Source organism: Spinacia oleracea, chromosome 5 (genome assembly GCF_020520425.1).
Source record: "Spinacia oleracea cultivar Varoflay chromosome 5, BTI_SOV_V1, whole genome shotgun sequence".
Taxonomy (NCBI): Eukaryota; Viridiplantae; Streptophyta; class Magnoliopsida; order Caryophyllales; family Amaranthaceae; genus Spinacia; species Spinacia oleracea.
In genome coordinates, this window is record NC_079491.1 from 60,234,306 (window position 1) to 60,254,715 (window position 20,410).

A 20,410-nucleotide genomic window follows, 5' to 3' on the forward strand; every position below is an offset into this window, starting at 1 on the left:
TTCCGGTAATATTTCCGATTCTGACAATATTTCCGTTTCCGGCAATATTTCCGATTCTGGCAATATTTCCATTTCCGATAATATTTTCCGATTCGTACCATGTCTCCGTTTCCGGCAACATCTACGACTTGGATAATATTTATATTTCCGATACGATCCATATTTCCGTTTCCGGCAATATCATCGTTTCCGGAGTATTCATTTCTTGCCTGTGACGATCTTAGCTCCCACTGAAACCAAGATCCGTCGGTTCCGAATATTCATAGATGGAGTATTTAATGCCATTAAATACTTGATCCGTTTACGTGCTATTTGTGTGACCCTACGGGTTCAGTCAAGAGTAAGCTGTGGATTAATATCATTAATTCCACTTGAACTGAAGCGGCCTCTAGCTAGGCATTCAGCTCACTTGATCTCACTGAATTATTAACTTGTTAATTAATACTGAACCGCATTTATTAGACTTAACATAGAATGCATACTTGGACCAAGGGCATTATTTCCTTCAAAATGATCAATTCCTGGTCTGTGGTGGAATTGATGAGTTAATTTTTATGGGCTATGCGAACGCAATTTTTTAAACCGATATAGATGATTTTGGGTTCTGCCTTAATGGCGGAGCAGTAAGTTGGAAATATTCTATGCAGCACTATGCAGTACATTGATGCCTCAAAAGCAGCAAAGGAAGCTGTTTGGATTCGGAAGTTCGTGGAAGCTATTGAGGTTGTCCCCTCCATAAAGGGAATAGTGGCTTAATATTGTGATAATAGTGGAGCAATTGCCTAGGCAAAGGAGCCTAGGAGCCACCAGAAAGTTAAACACGTACCGCGACGATTTCACACACTTTGAGAAATCGTTGAGTGGAAAGAAATCGATATTTCCAAGGTTAGAACGGACAACAACGTCGCAGATCCATTAACTAAACCTTTGCCACAAGTGAACCACAATGCACATGTAGCAACCCTGGAAATCAAGCATATTGGAGAATGGCTTTAAATTTCTTAGTTTTTTTTCAAAACATTTGTTAGATCTATGTTTAAAACAATTGGTTAACCATTACATATTTATGAAATTATATTTTCATATTCATTTAATTTTGGTTTAGTATAAAATGAAAAAGTCCAAGCGATTCAAATGGGATGTCAAGATTGGATTCTTTGATAAAGAAACACACAAAAGTGAACTTGAATATTTAAGTCACAAAGGATCCCTAATCCAGGTCATTTGAATGGTTGGACGAACAATGACTAATGAAGATTAGATTGCAAGTAGATTTCTAGTTCAGTTTATTGAACTAGATGGAACTTGGATGTCAAAAATATTTTGCAAAGATACTTAATAGAATTCGTATCAGATTGACCATGAGAGAACTTTATGAGATTAAAGTCATGTCATAAGTCGTTCTCATTAATGGTGATTAGAACCATTCTTTAAAACATGAGTAATTATTATTACTTTTTGATGATTATTTCGCTTTGATGCTCGCTAAACGTCACACCGTAAAAGGGGATATAAAAGTAGTATTAATATGAATCAAAGTAATTCTTTCATAAGTTAGATACTGTCCTCATATCTTTGATAGGATATGGTGGTGTTGTGTAACAAGGTCTCTCAGAGAGTTAGATACTGTCGAAAAGCATAATTATTATTATTATTATCATTAAGTTAAATTGAATTGAATTGAATTAAACTGAACTGCCAAATGAGTCAAGAAACTGAAATTAAGCCAAAAAGAACAAGGGGCATAATAGTTGCATTATCACCAACTTTTTAAGTGAAACCCTTACCCAAAATAAACGAATCATACAAAAAATTTACATGCAACATATTTAAAGGGTCCGTACAAAGCAAATGATTGATATTATAGCGTACTAGGAGGAGGTTACAAGAAAGGAAAAATAGTTCAGGGCTACATTTAACATTGGATAACATTTTTCAGGACTTCCAGCAGGTTTGTCTAGGGGAAATGCAGAGCATGCAACTGACTAGGTAAGAAATGCCCATGCTAACTCATAATCATACGGCGAAGAGGCAGTTGAGTAGTAGCATTCAATTAGGCTTAACCCTCAGAAGGTGTGAAAGCTTAAGTGTGTCGATCTTTGCAGCTAGTATAAAGTCATTCTCTGTAAGTCCTCCTGCACATTGTAGACCAACTTAGAGTTAAGTTACATATGCATATTGCAGAGTCCACATTAAATTTAAGCCAAAAGCTAATAGTGTATCGCTTGTGGTGTTACACAGTTGAACACTTGTAATTCTTCTCTGGTATACAAGGAAGAATAGCATACATAATATACCAAATCAATAGAAAAGAAAAGCTGAAAGAGAGAAAAAGATGATAAAATTGGAAGCAGAACATGATTTTCAAAAAACCTAATCAGCGTAAAAGCTAAGATGGATTACAGAAGCCAATATAGGCCCTTCAGGTATTTCTCTCCTGAGGAACAATACTCTCATGTTGCCATATAAGCAAGAGTGAAGCTAAAATCTCCCTGTCAACATTGTTTTTTACATCTAATTAGAACATGATTCCCTTTTCTAGTACATTCAAATTCCCATCATCCAGCTATGGATGTTTAGAATTTTATGTAGCAATAGCTTCAACAATCCAGGGATCAAATTACCAAGTATCTTATTTCTCAAATTAGTGAGCTCAAACCTACCATCAACTCCCGCACCTTATACAAAATAAAATGAACTCTATATAGAAAGGAGGCTGAAAAAGACATTATATACAAATAATCTAAATATGGTATTACACTAGTACCTTCTTCCTCAAGTTCCTTAATAATATATTCAATCTTAGCATGTGTGAATATTCTTCTCCTACTTGCTAAAATTGTTTATAATTGACTTACTTTCTTATATATCAAACCATAACCCTCAATAGACTTTCTGTCAAAAACTACATAAGATGCTAGACGGATACTACAACTCTCAGAAATTTGATTTTCTTTCTCCCTTTTCTTAAGCCATTCAAGCACACAAATACCCAATTGTCATGTTGCCAGCTAGGTCCCAAGATATTTTGCTAGTTTTTCAAGAGAAGTTGACATGGAATAAATTTTTAAAGATGTTTTCCGATTGACCTATAGAGTGAGTGTGGAACAGTAACCAATCAAAGGACACTATTTCTTGGAGGTAGTCATTAAACAATAGTTCATTAAGTTCTAACCCAGCCAACATGGTTCCATGTCAATTGTTCTCTGTTAGTTAAAAAATACTCCATAATGTCCGTTTTCTGATGGTAAGAAAGAAACAACTTTATCATTTATGAAGTCAAAATTTAAACACTGGCGAAAAGTCAACAAAATTTAACGCAAGAAAAACATTTGTGAATTGTGATAAGAGCAGGTAAGTAAGCCAAGATAGTCAAATGCAAGCATTTTTTCAAGCTTACCAACAGAATGCGTCCATATTTCAACTGTCACATTGTTCCAACCCACGAGATGCAGATCTGGATGGTGACCTGTTGAATTTGAGAAGAACAAATAGTTAAAAAGAGCTGTGTTCACTCCAACTGCACAATAGTTTTATCCTGGTTCACGCCAAGAATCTATTTGTCTCCACATCATATTACAAAAGTTGATTACTCAAGAACACAAGATACCGACAAAAATGGTTATACCTTCTGCTTCAGCAACATTAGCAATAGCCTGAAAGAACTCCAGCCCTTTAGTAAAAGTCTTCACTTTCCAAGATCGCGCCAGCTTCAATTTACCTTCTTCATTGATCAGATTCCAATCAGGAACCTGGAAGAAAAAAAACGTGCAAGACGCACACCTAGCATTAGGGTGGTGTCCTTGATAGAGACAAAAGTGAAGAAGGAAATCAGCAAATAGGTTAACTTGTTTATCTTTGTAACTTAGATTCATATCTCATGTGCACTTTTGAAAGATGAGAATATGAGATTGCTGCCTTTGAGTTGAATATAAACAGTTTTCACCTATATGAAAGCGAATCAAACAGAAGAGAGGGTAGCACGAAAACATATCCAGATTACTAACCTTTGCAATCAATTGATTTGCTAACTCTTCATTCATAGATCGCATATCTTCCGAGTTACAAGGCACACATTTCTTCGCTGCCAGGTCTGTACAAACCAACATTGTGGTAAAAAGAAGCAGGGCAGGCATTAGTCATTTTAAAGCAAGTAAATTGAATAGCTGAAATCAGTTTTTGATGTTGTGCCCTTTGCCTAAAAGCTAGGGGGAAAAACCTTCCGATTAAGAACTGTTCTCATTTTCCAAAAGGAATAGAGTACGTGGAGTATTTTATTTTATTTTTTATGCCAAAGGAAAGGAGTAAAGGACTATGGAGTTGATGAAACACATTCAACAGAAGACATTAATAAGCAACTTAACAATATGCATTTGAAGATTTGGGGAGTAACAATAAAATAAACAGTTTTTCACCGTATACCCCTGAGGTTTACTTTAATTCACCACATACCCTCGTGTTTTCAATAATTCACCATATACCCCTGAGGATTTCCAAAATTCACCACCCGACCCTACCATTAAATCACCATTAGAATTTTTCATCTTCTTCATCTTTCCACCTCCATCTTCTCTCTCCTATGGTACATCTCTCCTCTACACCGCTCCCACTAACCACCAACTCCCTGACAGCCTCCTTATCTCCTTTTCTCCAGACCACCCCTACAAACGACCTCGATTTCTCTCTCCGTCAGCCTCCTCCCTCCTCGCGAACATCATGGCTGCTCTTCGAATTCTATATTTCCAGTAAACATTAAACCGTACAATTAACCCCAAATCATCAATACTTTTTGAAAAAAATACAATCCATTTCATCAATTTCCCAGTTCATCAAAGCCCACTTCTCGATTTCAAATCAATTGCACAATTTGAAAGCTAAGAGAAAGAATCAACCCATACTTCATCCCAAAGCCCATACATCTTCTGTATCTTCCTTCCTCGCCAACGACCCCTACTTCGATGCTTGCCGGAAAGAATTAAAAAAAACAGACGAAGCCTTGCCTCGTTATTGCTGCCCACAACATAACCCTCCTCATAGCCGTTTCTCCTCTCTTCTTTCTCCTCTTCTCCTCCTATAGATTTTCTTTTCTCTTCCCTAGCGAGAAATTAGGCTTAGGGTTTACGGTTGGAGGGAAGGTGGCGGCTGCTGTTAGGGCATGGGGGGTTGCCGGGGGTGGTTGAGTTGAGAGTGAGTGAGGAAGGAAGGAAGGAAGGAGAAGGGACAGTTGGTATGGTGGTGGTGGTGAGAGGTTAGGGGTGGGGATAGTGGTTTGATTAGGGAGTGAATTAGGGTTAATCAGAGGTTAATGACTAACTGAGTTAACGGCCGTTAGTCATTTAAGGTTATGTTGTGTATTTTGAAAAACTTAGGGCCATTTGGTGAATTTTGGAAAACCACAGGAGGTATATGGTGAATTATTGAAACGCAAAGGCATATGTTGAATTAATGTAAACAAAGTATATGGTGAAAAAACCGTAAAATAAACTATGACATCTGAAGATTTGGGAATAACAATAGAATAAACTGTATTTCAGGACTTCACAAAGTATTCTACTCATCTTGAACATTTAACTTGCAGTAATACAACCTAAAGAACTATTTTGCACTTCATTCACTGAAAAGTGAAGAAACTCAGGGCCAGTCAAAAGTTTCACATCCATAATGAAGCTTGCTTTGACAGTTGAAATAATCAATATACTTTACAGTACAGCGAACACAGTAAGGCATTAAAAATTGCATTTCATCTCCCGCACTTCACTGAAGGCTATCACAGACTTTAATGCTACATGACCTAAATTCCCTTTCTATGATATATCAGTTTCAGTACGATTTCCAAACTTACTGTTAGCATGTTGATATTAAAGCAAGCAGTAAAAACTAGACGCACCTGAAGCGGTACAGAAGGTTCTAAATTCACGATGGCCCTTTCTAGGTTCCACCAGTTCCACATGGTTATGTAACAATCCGTTGATTCGAGAGCTTGGGCTGTAATTAGATAAAAACTGATCCCTTACACCATTCCTCCATAAGTAAGAGTAAATAACTATATAAGTGTGAGTGTGACTGTGGGTGCATGCATTTGTGATGGGACGATATCAGCCAGGAGGAATCACCATTGTAAATTTAGTGGGCTAAAATTCATAATGACATGGTATTACAAGGGTTTTGCATAACCATCATCATTACCAACTCTGATGATAAGTCCTTAAACCACATATATGAGAAGAAAAAATCAAGCAGAACGGTTGACAGGACAAACTGGCAGAGATTTTAGACAAAATGATTGCAAGCTTAGCAAAATGAGATCTTTCAAAAAGGTAGCCACTGTAAAACATATGGCTAGATATCTTCTGTGATGAAAATGCCCTCTTCCCCCAAGCAAGAAAAAACACCTACAACTCGCGTATTGGGGAGTGATTCCTCAAGTCGGACGAACCAACAAATTAACTCAGCTCAGCTTACGATTTGATTAATCATATGGATCACAAACAGAAGCTGGTGACATATTAAACAAATAGACCTCAACTTTTTTCAAAATAACCTCAAGTCCTCAACGCAATGAAACTAAATCAATTCTCAAATATTGATATCATTACAAAGGTTATTTTCAAACAACATCTCAATTATTGTTGTAATATCCCTCCATACACGTTTTGGATGGAAAATCGATCAACTTAAAGTTAGAGGGAAAGTGCAAACTATAACTCATGCAATGATAAATACTTAACAGGGAATCCGAAGTAGCTGAAAATGATCCATATGGTATTCTAGCTAACGGATATAGGGTTTATCAAATTTCATTCACAAATCATAATACCACACCAAGTCTACTAACTAATGACATGAATATCCTCCATCCAACCAAGAGTAGTTGATCACAACTAGTCGACTAATATGACAAAAGATATCAGGCTAACATTGATACAACAAAAATATATCTTGAAAACAAGAACAATCAACGAGACAAAGAAATTTTGAGTGAGAAGCGTATTTGCAAACTAAGAAGAAATAACCATCAAAAAAATTAAGGAACAAGGCAAAATATTGGCCTCAACAGCACCCACCATGTTGGGTCCAGGGGAGCAGCACCACCTTTGACTAGTAACCAAAACAGCACCAACTGAGCTATGGGTGCAGGCGTGCAGCGCGTGTTATAAATGACGCTAGACTTCTTAGTTTTCGCCGGAAACGAAGAATCTTCATTATTTTATTACTGTAAATTTGTAACGAAAATGGCAGATTCAGCTTCCATGGCCGATTAAATTCAACCCCACCCATTTGCCGAACAAAACCAATATAAAACAGCAAAATTACAATAAAAGAAGCTACCCAACAATGGCAAGCAAAAAACTAAATACACATTGTTGAAGAAATTTTGATTTTGACGAGTATAGTAGCAGAGTGTCCTATTTTCACGCCAAAAACATCGACAAATCAACAACAACTATTGAAGCTGGAAGTGTTCACGGATGTTCTTCATAGGCTTATGGAAAAATAGATGATGAAGGTTTTGGAGAAGAATATGAGTCACTTAAGGGAGGTAATTAAAAGTGGGGGAAGGTTACAAATAAGAGAAATAATAAAATAATATAAAACACTTTAGCTCCGGTGGAATCTTTGGACGCCAACGTCAATTATAACATGCTGCTCCCATAGCTTTAGTTGGTGTTGGGTTGGCTACTAGTCAAAGTATGTGTTGCTCCTTGCACCCAGTAGCGGAACCATTTTAGACCATGCGTATGCAGGTTCTTACCCCACTTGTGAAAAGAAAAAAAATCAAATATCATCATTATTATCATTACCCTATTGCCTCAAAGAGGCTCCCGCAAGAAGCGGGGTAAGGGGTGTTGGACGTACGCAACCTTACCCCTGCAATTGCATAGAGGTTATTTCTAATTGACCCAAAAGCGATAACGGGACGACCATCTTCCACTTCATAAAAAGGAAGCGAAAAGGTTCTTTGAGCCATTTTGAAATAAAATCAAATATCCTTAAAAAAAATACTTATAAAAACTTCTGAGAAGTGTTCCCAACTCCCCAAAAGATTTGATGTTAAATAAAAATTTAAATAATTTTTTTTCGTATTTCCATTTTACCAAGTATCTCATTGACATAACACCCAAGAAAATACAATAGTGTATATATATATATATATATATATATATATATATATATATATATTATCATTACCCCATTGCCTCAAAGAGGCTCCCGCAAGAAGCGGGGTAAGGGGGGGTCGGGTGTACGCATATATATATATATATATATATATATATATATATATATATATATATATATATATATATATATATATATTATCATTACCCCATTGCCTCAAAGAGGCTCCCGCAAGAAGCGGGGTAAGGGGGGGTCGGGTGTACGCAACCTTACCCCTACAATTGCAGAGAGGTTTTCAATCATTACCCCATTGCCTCAAAGAGGCTCCCGCAAGAAGCGGGGTAAGGGGGGGTCGGGTGTACGCAACCTTACCCCTACAATTGCAGAGAGGTTTTCAATTGACCCAAGAGCAATAACGGGACGACAACGAGACGACCATCTTCTACTTCATGAAAAGGAAGCGAAGAGCTTTTAAGAGCCATTTTAATTTAGTCCATTACATCCCACGGCCAAAAGAACAAATGAATCTTTGGCTCCATCGGAAATGGACATCAAAATGGCTATGGGTACAATAGTACTCATAAAATTCGTTAGCTTTTCACATACTCAATTCTTATTTCATTTTTAGTTTAATTTGTATTCTTTTATTATAATTTGGTTTAAATTGCTAATTACTTTATAATAACCAATAATTTTCGATTTTCTGCCCAAATCAATGTTATATTTTTGCATACACTATTTTTAAATCCTAGATACGCCATTGCTTGCACCTAAGCCATACTTGGTGCTATTTGAGGCCAATTTTGCCATAAAAAATAATCATCAACGAAAAGATAAACAAACAATTTATTTTCCTTGATGATTAATTTTCTTGGTTTTGCTCTCTCTCAAGTTGTGTTTCATGTGTCCTTTGAACTACCATATAGATTCTCTTCAATTGTTTGGTACTCCCCGATAAAATAACACCACTTCAGTAGTCCTAAATTCGCATTTCCTCCAAACTTTAACTTGGTTGTTCATTGTCATCCAAAACCTCTTATAAGTTATCCTTATATTCTAGATATTCAACTTGCAAATACAATTATTGGAATATTGTCCAAAAAAAAACCTTATAAGCCATTCAAACCTCCCAACTCCACAACTATAAATGAGCTAGAAATTTCAAATTTCTGAAATCAAATTTCAAAATGAATGAATTACTAAAAATAATGCAACACAGAAAGCATTTTATTTTCTGATGTATCAGAAAATTACCAATTTGAAAAAATTATTCAAAATTTGCAGATATTGATTAAGTTCGAATTAAAGAAAGATGTACCCTAAGAACAAGTGTGAAATTAGAAAATTAAGAGAAATACCCTCCATGAGTGGTAGAGACGAATTGAAACAGAGGACCAAATTGAGCCTGCAAAACCCAAAATTTGGATTTGTGTCGTAATTACACCAAGAAAGGTAGCAGCACAAAGATGAGAGAAGAGGGGAAAGGAAAATACATTGATACCTGAGTTTTGGAGAGAGAAACAAGCCGAGACGGAAACATGCGAAACATGGACATTTGGAGTTTGGACCGACTTCAACAATAGGTGATCGAATTGGGAAAAAAGAAAATTTGAGACGAAAGTTGTAAAAAAGGAAGAAAATGCGAGGAGGGATCGCAAATTCGATGGTGCACCGTGTTCTAGGTGTACCGTAGGTGCACCGGGATCAATTAGTTAAGCCATAAAATCAATTAGTTAAGTAATTAAAGAGGTCATTTCGGTAAGGCGGACTTACAAAAAAAATCACATTTGTTTCATACTTCGTATAAGTTAAGCAATGAAACAAATTGGTTAAGCACTGTAAATAATTAGTTAAGCACTAAACTCAATTAGTTAAGCATTGAAACTAATTAGTTAAGCAATAAAACCAATTAGTTATGCAATAAAACCAATTAGTTAAGCAATCAAAGTGGTCCTTTCGGTAAGGCGGTCTTACACAAAAGTTGTCGAAGAACATTTAAGACTTTGTTCTATCCATATATGTTTTTCGCGTTTTTATTTGATGTTATGTTCTTTTCGCTCCTTTTTTGCGGGTATTTATTCGTTTGAATTCAGAAAGTGTGGAAAGGAGAGAGAAAATGCAAACAAGGTCTCTCTAAATTTGTTTTTAGAGAGAGAAAGTAATGAAAAATTCTCAAATATTCCATGATTTTTCTACTTCAGTAACAAATTCAATTGATTCTTCTTCTTCAAATTTGAATTATGTAGCTGATAATTAGATTTATGAAGGTGTTTTTTCAATTTGTAATAATGAATTGCATTTTTGTAATTTAATTTTTGATGATTGCGATTTCGTAATAATTGTTTTTTTATGATTGTAATTACTTTGATTAATGTAAAAACGAATTGCATGTTTCGTTGATTTTGGAGATTGTTAATTATGCAATTACGCATTATTTTTGTTAATTGTGCTTTTAATTACATTTATTTTGATGAAATTGATTATGTAATAATACGTATCTTACCTATATAAAAAGCCGAAAGGCTTGCAAGATTTTGTCGTAATTTTATTTTTCCTATTTTGCCCCTTCAATCAATTGCTTATTACAATCTCAATTTAGTTTTTATTTTATTTTTCTTTTTTTGAAAACAAACTCTTTTTAGTTGATTTCATTATTTTTCATGATTGTCAAATGCTATTCGTATTTTTTTATGAGCCACATGTTGATCGGCACAAGTGTTAATGAATCATAGTTGGATTTGGTATAATAATGGTGCAATTGAGGTACTCCCTCCGTTCCATAATATTCCTCGCTTTTCCATTATGCGCGGTCTCCAATGCACTACTTTGACCGTTAATAGTTTTAATTTCGCATTAGTAAAAATTGTAAGAAAATGATATTTAGAAAATTTATATTGAAAAAAAATCAATGATATTCCACAAGTTAATATTTTACTCTTAATTATACTATTAATTACGGTTAAAGTTTTTAAACTTTGAACATGTGAATAGTAAACATGAGGAACATCATGGAACAAGAGGGAGTAGTTGACAATAAAGAAAGCAAAAAAAAAAAGTGGTATGTAAAAGTTATCAAAAATAGAATTATTTATGATTTAAGTGGGGTCATGAAAAAGTAAAAAATAATAAACAATTGGGGAGTGAGTGTACGTTACCAAAGATGGAATTGTGACTCCTAAAAAAGTCTCACCGTGAATAGTAATTGTGACTCCTAAAAAAATACGGAGGGTTGTGATAGATTCTGAGATATTGTAGTAGTGTATTCTGTATTAGATAAGAGTTCATCCAAAAAAGTTCATGACGTTGTAATTAATTAAGTATCAATGTAATGTAGGGAGTTATTAAGATAATTCTGAGGAATTATTTCAAGCGTGTTGCCTAATTAGCAAATTTAAATGGACTTGTAATCGAGATTATTTAAACATATGCTAATATGCATGCAGTGACAAATTTAGAAATTTCACACAAACATATTGTCTAGTTGCATTATAACAATGTTTTTTATGTTATAGAAAACAACTTAATTAATATGAATAGTAAAATTAATAAATGTACGTAGCTCCAACACGTGCATGGCACGTGCTTTTCACTAGTGCTACGAAGTATACAAATAACAAAGACGAAAATACGAAATTGTTTGATTCGAAATGTCCCAGATACGATTTTAACCATACTCGAACCAAAATGACCCGATAAAATATTTTTAATAATGATTATTTTGTTATATTAATCTTATTGGAGAGAAATATGCCTCAACCTGAAACGACTTATACACGAATCAGGCCGATTTATTCTTCACTTGAATTAGATCCGATCTGATTCTGATCCAAAAAACCTGATATTGCAAAGCTATCTCCACCCAATTTATCCATTTTGGAACGGGTTGATTCGTACTCAGATTGAGCATGGACCAATATTTTCTTTGGGCCAGTAGTTAAGACTTAAGAGTGCCGATTTATAATTACGATAACATTATTTGTAAACTCTCCAATTTCTAATTTTGCAATTCATTTGTAACTCTTTTAAAAAGAAAAACAAAACAAACTTGACCATGGCATTATAAGATCTGATTTTGACACGAACTAGTATTTAAGAAATATACGATTGGTTTGCAGAAAAGAACAATTGATCGTATTTAATGAACATATGTTTGCATGTGTCAAAAGAATATATTCAATTTACGGTTTATTTTGTATTAAGTCGTTGATGTTCGTTGATTTTGAATAATTTTTATTATGCAATTACACATTTTGTTTTTAGTTCATTTTTTGTGGAAAATAATCATGCAATAATACGTTTATTTAAGGAATATACGTTTTATATAAAGCAAAGAACAATTGAACGTAGTCAACATACATATGCTCGTATTAAAAGAATATATTCAATTTTGCGTTTTAATTTGTTCTTTTCGTATTGTTTTCTAGTTCTTTTGATTTTGTTCTTTTTCTAATTATTATGCTATGTTATAAATTTTCAGACATTATGAATAATGTGCTTGATAATTCAGAACAAAATGATGTTAATGAGGATCCATAATCCTATGTGGTTGTGGGCCAACGTCTCTCTAAAAAAGAACATTAGTTTTATATATAAAAAAAAGAACATAACAAAAAACAAAAGGAACATTATTTATTCATACAAAAGTTACCCAAACCCGATTTGATCCCGGAAACTTTTGACCCGAACCGAATAGACCCGAACTGTAATGGGTCAACCCATAATCCATCCGATGACCCGATTTGACACCTCTATGAAAAGATGCAAAGGTATAGGTAAGAAAAAATGGACATGTAAAAAAAAGTAGGAAAAATTACTTTTAATAATACAACCTTTTGACGATTTTACAGAGCGATTTCCGTAGATAATGCTTAAAAAGACCAAAATTTCCAAAATATGTCCATTTTCAATATAATTCCCAATCTACCGTCCACGTCAGCATTAAATTCGTCTATTAATTTTTTTTACAAGTCAGTACAAAAACGCCGATTCAATTAACTGGTAACTAAGGTAAACCGCTAATTGAGTTGGCGGTTTGGTATAAACCGCCTGATGAGTCATATTTGTATAGGGTATTTTGGGCACATTTAGGTTGCATCATTAGGCGTTTATATCATTTTAGTTGCATTTAGGGTCACATTTGCATAAGTTATCGTTGTCGTACTCTATTACGCCCCGTTTGTGTTTTCTTTAATGTTTCAGGTGATTTTACTGTCATTTGGATGCTTTCGGAGTGTTCTGGGTTGATTTGGATGATGAACGGATGGGATGTTGACTTGAAGATCATTACATGTCACTAGGGATAATTTTGAGTCAACAACGAAGCTAAACGTTATTTTTCTAAGCATCAAAACGAACAATCGTTCACTCTTTTGATGATATCTCAAGTTCTACATGTTGGAACGAGACGATTTTGATTGGGCTAGAAAGTAGGCTTAAAAAGCTTTCCAACGATAGGTCACACGTCCCTATAGGCATTGTAGAACAAAAGTTGTGACATAAACAAGGTGACTCGACTATCTGATTCGCCCACAGCCCGCAGCGCTGGCCCGGTACCTCTCCTTGGGCGCGAAAACCAGCGACCAACCAGCGGGCCCGCTGGTTTCTACGCCCAAGTGATTTCCGCGCTTGCTTTCATCTTCGTGTTCGTCCAGTTGATAGCTTATAATTGTTATTTTTTCCTATTTTGTTTAGAATTTAGGAAGCATATAAATACTTCAAGAGAATTAATTTATTTCCCTTTTATTTTCCCTTATGTTTTGTTTTCCTAGAATTCTGAATATACGTTAATTTCTATTCTTCTCTTTTCCATTGTTGAACCCTAGCTTTTCAATCTTTCAATCATCAATCTAAGGTATTTTGATAATTTCTCTTGCTTTAATTCTTTCTTATTATTTTCGTTCCTTAGATTAGTTTGTCCTTCGATTATTAATCTCGTTTTTATTATTTATTTCATGCTTGTTAATTCAATTATGAGCGAGTAGTCATTTTCTAGTGCTAAGTAAGAGAAGCCATTTTTATACCATGATTGTTATGCATTAAAGTTTGTTAATTTATAGATTATTCTTGAGTAATTCCAATTGATTTGTTTTAATTGTTGATTCATGTAATTGTCCAATATCATGGATTGATTATCTAGCTAATAGGAATTAGAATTGAAAGATCATATTCTTAGAGGCTTTGTGCAATTGGCAAATTCTGATTATGCTAGCGCCTGTACTGTATTTGTTGGATTGAAAGTGTTATGACCCGGCCGTAGGATTAACATGTACTTTAATTACTCGGTTTAGTTTATTCATTGTCAAACTGATTTACGTTTTTGGATTGGTATAAGCATGGTGAACCGAACAGAGGCCCTATACCTTTAATTCATTGATAAACTCAACATTTATATTATTGCTTTAGCTTCATTAGTTCGTAAACCAAAATCAACTTTCGTTTATTGAGATAGTTCGTATAATTGGGGATAAAGTAATCTAACTTGTCTCCCTATGGGATCGACCCGTATTTTCTAAGTATCTGCTAACAACAGACACCGTGCACTTACGGTATCACTTTTTCATTCATCACCGCCAACTCAATTAGCGGTTTGGTATAAGTAATTAAGTATTGCTTCACACACACAAAAGCCAGAAATCCCCCAAAAAATTACAACCCTACAAACCTCCCAAAGTAAATCGATTCATGTCCCTTGCTGCTTGTGGGCTTGTAGCCACCTAACCCCGTCGTCACTGTCTTCTACTCCCGCACCGGCGCTTCCGTACAACCTCCCACCAAAGGCGATGGTCGCAGTTTCGCAACAATAAGTGATGGTTATTTATTTATTTTTATTTTTTTTCAAATTCCATTAATATTGTTTAAATTTCTAACTAAATTAAAATTGATATCATTTTTGTTTGTTTGACGATGTTAAAAATCCAGATTTTCAAAATTTAAACCTTTTCTGGGTTTTGCTAAAATTCTGAGTAAAAGCTTGTAGTTATGTAGGTTTTTGTAAATATTTGTTTAAAAAGCTTAATTTATTTTCAGGGGTTTGCTTGAATTTGATAAAGAACTTGTAATTCTTGTTGAATTTGATTAAGAACTTGAAATTGCTGTTATAGATTTTTCTTCTCCGCCTTTTTTTTCCTGGTTGTTGTCTTGGTGATGGTTATTGCAGGTTGGTATTTGGTATTTGGTACTGTAGCACAGTAGCAGACTTGAAGGGCCACAGGTACTATAGCAGACTTGCAGACTTGCAGACTTTGTTTTCTTTCCCATAAAACGTGCTTTGCATTTGTTTTTCAGATTTTTCTTAAAAAACGTTTCAGGGTGAAACCGCCAATTCAGTGGGCGGTTTTGATGTAATACATTAAACCGCCAATTGAGTTGGCGGTTTATAAAAGAATTGGAATTTTTGTTTTAAAATACCCGATGACGTGGACGGTAGATTGAGAATTATATTAAAAATGGACATATTTTGGGAATTTCGGTATTTTTAAGCATTATATACAGATATCGCTTGATTTTACATGTCCTTTTTTTCTTACCTATACTCATGTACCTTTTTAAACTCTCTCATACTACCTTCGTTTCAAAAAGATCTTTACGCTTTGATAAATGTGTCCAAAATTAAAACTTTGACCATAATTTCTCACTATTATATCAATAAAAAATTATCATGAAATATCTTGTTAGATTTATCTCGAAATGTATTTTATAAATATCAACTTTTTATAATTTTTTACCATAAGAAATTGGATATATTAACGGTCAAACATTGCACCGGAGTCCGTGCAAATAGTAAGTGTAAAGATCTTTTTGAAACGGAGGTAGTATATACTTTATCTTACACCCGCTCAATTAACTTTTAATAATTTCTTAAATTTGTATCTGCTTTTCAGTAATTTTTCTTAAATTTTGTAACTTACACCCATTCTCTCCCATGCATCTTTTTACACTATCTCTCCTATTTTTTACGGTTTTTTCATGAAATGACCCTGAGTTTTCACATAACGCACCAAATACCCCTCATATTTTCAAAAAACATATATTTGTACTTAAGTGCACCAAATACCCCTTTTTTAACGGTATGTTAGTGCTCCGTTAAGTCATGTTTATAATTCATCAAATATACCTATTAATGAACTTATTACACCATATACCCCTATTTTAAACTTGTTGTACCAAATACCTAATTATCTTTTAAAAGACTGAATCAGCTTCTAACGGCTAGTTTTCTGAGACTTAAAGCACAAAATATAGCCGTTAGGTTTTTTGTGCTTATAAATAGTACATTTCTTCACATAAATTCTTTATTTTCCCCTATTTTTCTTTTGTGATTTTTTCTAACTTGCCATGAGTTATCATTAAAAAATTGAATCCTCTTCCACCCCAAATTTATCATACATAAGAGTTCCAAATAAAAATTGTTATTGTAGGAGAAGATGCCATAAGGAGCTCGAAAACGACTAAAAATCCACAAAAGCTTTACTACAAGTGCGATCCAAGTGACAATTTCAAGTGGTGCAAAGGATATGCTGAGCAGAAACATGAAGAAGTGCATAGCAAGGGAAGCAAAGATGAAGAGGGGCATGAAGAAAACAGGGGAATGCATGAAGAATTCAAGCAATTGAGTGAAACAACAGAAACAACAAATCAATTTAGCAATAAAATAGGAGTAGTATTAATGTTTCCATAAATAACTGTCTTCACATTGCACCTTTACAGAAATTCACTTACTAATTTGTATGTGCACAAGTGCCACTAAAACTGTAACACCCCGACAATTCTCTCTTTTCTAAAATAACATTTTAATATAAAACGTAGAGAATTATCAAGGCATTATCGCCCGTGTGAAAACGTAACGGCTTATTCAGAATTTTGCAGCGGAAAACATAAAACTAACTTTAGGTTTATAAATAATCGATTACAGGTTTAATCCCAAAAATCATCCAACGAAAATAAGGAAATATAAATAGTACGACAAGTTTAAAGTCCCAATTAACAAACCCAAGTTAACTTAGCAAATCAAAACTAAATACAAGCTCTCTATTCCCGATCCCAATGATGCAACATCTTCAAACCTGCAAATGGACAATGCTTATTGATCCTTAGAGACTGCTCACCAAAGATTGGGTCATCACAGGATCAATAAGGCATAGCCATGATCAACATGCACAAGCAAAAGCACGTAATCAGCAAAGCTGAGTACTACATACTAAATCAATAATAATCCTAACATGAATCTATTAGACGAACAATCCTAACATGGTACTAAATAAAACATAAGCAATGATAATCAAGATATATTGACTTGAATACTATATTTGACTGAACTAGACCTTTGTATCATTAACATTATTTTAATTGAAATAGTCAATGGACTGAGTTGTCTACTAGAAATTTCTTCTTCTTCACTAAGGAAGACGAGGTACGGGCGCGACTCCGTAAACCCCAATGACCTGCGATATCGAGGGACTTTTAAATAAAAATAGAACCGGTGATCAATCCGGCCCCAGAAAAGCCATAGGCTACCCATGACCCCAACTCCTGATTGTCCGTCACTTTAGACGTGCACAGTCTAAAGCTATTGCTTCTCATTTTCACTTTACATGACTTAACTTTTAATACTTGGTTATGACCCATCAAACATAAATATTATATTCAACAAGTAAACACAACTTCTTTTATCTTTGAATTAAACCAGTGATCACAACATTCAACCAAGAGCCAATTCCAACTACTTTAATCCTTCCTTTATCCATATTTAAAAACCTTTATTAGGTATAAGGTTCAACTACCAAACAAGGTCCTCGGCCCTTATAAAGTAGTGAAAATCTAAAGAGGAACAACGATCAATAAAGATCTAAACCAATATTAAATAATATAAAGTTCCACAAAACCAACATGCTTGCATCAATATTCCATGCTAACATGATTCAATTCTTATAAATAAAGTTCTATGCTCAACGCATTAATTCAACGACATTGAACATGAAATTCCAACATAAACAAGTTCATAAATATATTCATCATATTCTCAATACAACACACATCCAAGCACACGGTATGTACGTACCTTGTGTAAACAAACTGATAGGCCACTTTAACGAATTCAAAAGTCACCCACAAAGAATTCTCCGCCTAAAATAACCAAGAAACGTACCCAAATCAATTCCTAATCATTGGCAACCATAACAAAGCATTCTAAATGCATCCTAAACATATTTAGAACATTCCCCAATATCAAAACTTAAACCTTTGATTTCCTAGCCTCATAATTATTGAATTAGTGATTGAAATTCGTTGAAAACTCTTTGCAAACATCGTACTTTAAATTTTCAGCAATATAACTAATTTCAAACTACTCCAAAACATAATTAACATTCTTAGAATCATAAAAATAATAGCTTTAATAATGTATAATCATTCTATTATGATTTTAGAACATTAAAACCTTAAAAATACATGCTTTACTAATTAAATTCCTTATTTCAATTCAACTATGTAATCTGAAAATTAAATTATCAATTAAGCATAATGTATAATCTGAAAATCTAATTTAATCATAAAAACTTATAATTTATATTCACGAAACATGAATTAAATTAATAAAACTTAATTAAAACCCTAATTTAAACGTAATTAACAAATCTGAAAATAATTAAATTAATTTCGACAACATATAATCTGAGAATTAGTAATTAAATCTTAAAAATCATAAATTTATTAAATCAAATCATGAATTAAATCACTAAACTAATTTAAACCCTAACTTATGTATTAATCAACCAAAACTGAAAATAATTAATTTATAATATCAATACCAAATCTGAAAATGATAATTTAATTATAAAGATTAATAATTTAATTCTAGAAACATAAACAAAAATCAATAAACTTAATTAAAACATTTAAATAACTTAGGGTTTAAGAAAGTCAACCAAAAGGAGAGGAGGAGTGCTGGCCGGCGGTGACTAGGGCACGGCGGGGACAGCGGTGGCTAGCAGAGGTGGCGCTGGTCGGGTCAGGTGTCGGCACGGGTGGTTGCTGGTGGTTGTTGGTCGAACCAAAAACGCAAGAAGAGAGAGAAACCGAAACCCAAGAGGAGAAGGAGGGTTTCCGGCTGGACAGGCGCGGCAGCGACGCTGCAGGTGGGCGGCGCAGCGAAGGGGAACGACGAGTGGGTGGCGGTGCTCGGTGGTTGTGCGTGGCTGCGCAACAACAGAAACATGTGAGGAGGAGAGCAAGAAACGGGAGAGAGAGAGAGAGAAAAACGAAAGAGAAGAGGAGGGGGAGAGAGTTACCGGCGGCGACGGAGAGGGACTACGACGGAGGAAACGCCGGCGGTGGAGGCGGCGTGGACAGCTGCAGCAACGTGAAGCAGGGGAGGGATGGGTTCACGTGGTTGCTGAATGAGAGAATGAGGGTTTTTGAGGTTTCTTGTTTTTTCTTTTTCACGTGAAGGAGAGGAGAGGATTGAGAGTTTTACATGAATTTGGAATATGGGTAAGGGATGTGGGTTTAACTTATTTTGGGCTTTGCTAATTTGGGCTAGGATTATAATTAAGTTTGGTATTTGAATTCAACACCGCTTAAGATTGTTTTCTAATTTCAATCGTGTTTTCGTAATTCAAATTCTTTTCAACATCAAATTCTAAAATTATTTTAATTTCATAAACCGTTGAAATATTTAAAAGTATAAAATAAATATTCGTTAATTACATATTTATTTCTAAAATTCGTAAATTATATTTAAATATAATTAACAATACGTTAAAATATATTAATAAAATGTATAAAATTATGGGGGATTACAATCTACCCCTCTTAAAAGAAGTTTCGTTCCGAAACTTGACTCGAAATTTCACACATTTTTCAAAAGTTTTCGACTTATTCTCACTGTAGAAGTACTTGTGCCACCTATGTGCACTCTTTTGCCAACTCAAAGCTGTTTGTGTTACTAATGAACACCTTTTCTTATGCGGAGAGTCTATTTGCTTTGCCTAAACTCGTAAAATATGCTAAAATAAGCATAAAAATGCATAAAAGTGCCATAAAATAGGTAAAAAGCACGAATTTCTATCGCATTCTACCCCCTTAAAGAAAACGAGTTACGCCCTCGTAACTCACCTCAGGGAATAGCTAACCAAAATTCTCTTTCGACGAATTCCATCCTCAAAATTCATATTTCACTAAAACTACTAACTTTAGACTTTTCACAACAGATGACGAAACAAAAGAACAAGTCACCACGAATTAAATAATGCTTAACTTGTGCGGAGTTAATAGAAAAGTACCAGAATCTATATCG

General features: G+C 34.4%; 1 protein-coding gene and 1 long non-coding RNA gene across 2 annotated transcripts; both read right to left on the reverse strand.

The window, feature by feature from the left end:
- Positions 1-1,703: 1,703 nt before the first annotated feature.
- LOC110777563 (pterin-4-alpha-carbinolamine dehydratase 2, mitochondrial) lies at positions 1,704-9,764 on the reverse strand. The gene is made up of 7 exons (XM_021982166.2): positions 9,620-9,764; positions 9,477-9,523; positions 5,888-5,985; positions 4,008-4,093; positions 3,629-3,752; positions 3,401-3,469; positions 1,704-2,135 (listed from the first exon to the last, which is right to left on the reverse strand). The coding sequence occupies exons 1-7, from the start codon at positions 9,671-9,673 to the stop codon at positions 2,050-2,052; spliced, it is 564 nt and encodes a 187-aa protein (XP_021837858.1). The 5' UTR covers positions 9,674-9,764; the 3' UTR covers positions 1,704-2,049.
- Positions 9,765-16,989: 7,225 nt separating this feature from the next.
- Positions 16,990-19,543, reverse strand: LOC130462025 (uncharacterized). Its single transcript, XR_008922133.1, has 4 exons — positions 19,404-19,543; positions 19,041-19,310; positions 18,176-18,240; positions 16,990-17,214 (listed from the first exon to the last, which is right to left on the reverse strand). It is a non-coding gene; the product is annotated as an uncharacterized lncRNA (long non-coding RNA).
- Between the last annotated feature and the right edge of the window lie 867 nt (positions 19,544-20,410).

Coding starts and splice junctions, on each gene's coding strand:
- LOC110777563 (XM_021982166.2), bottom strand. CDS start 9,673: ATGTCCATGTTTCGCATGTTTCCGTCTCGGCTTGTTTCTCTCTCCAAA. Junction 9,524..9,619: donor TTTCTCTCTCCAAAACTCAG/GTATCAATGTAT, acceptor TGGGTTTTGCAG/GCTCAATTTGGTCCTCTGTT. Junction 2,136..3,400: donor AATATGGACGCATTCTGTTG/GTAAGCTTGAAA, acceptor TACAATGTGCAG/GAGGACTTACAGAGAATGAC.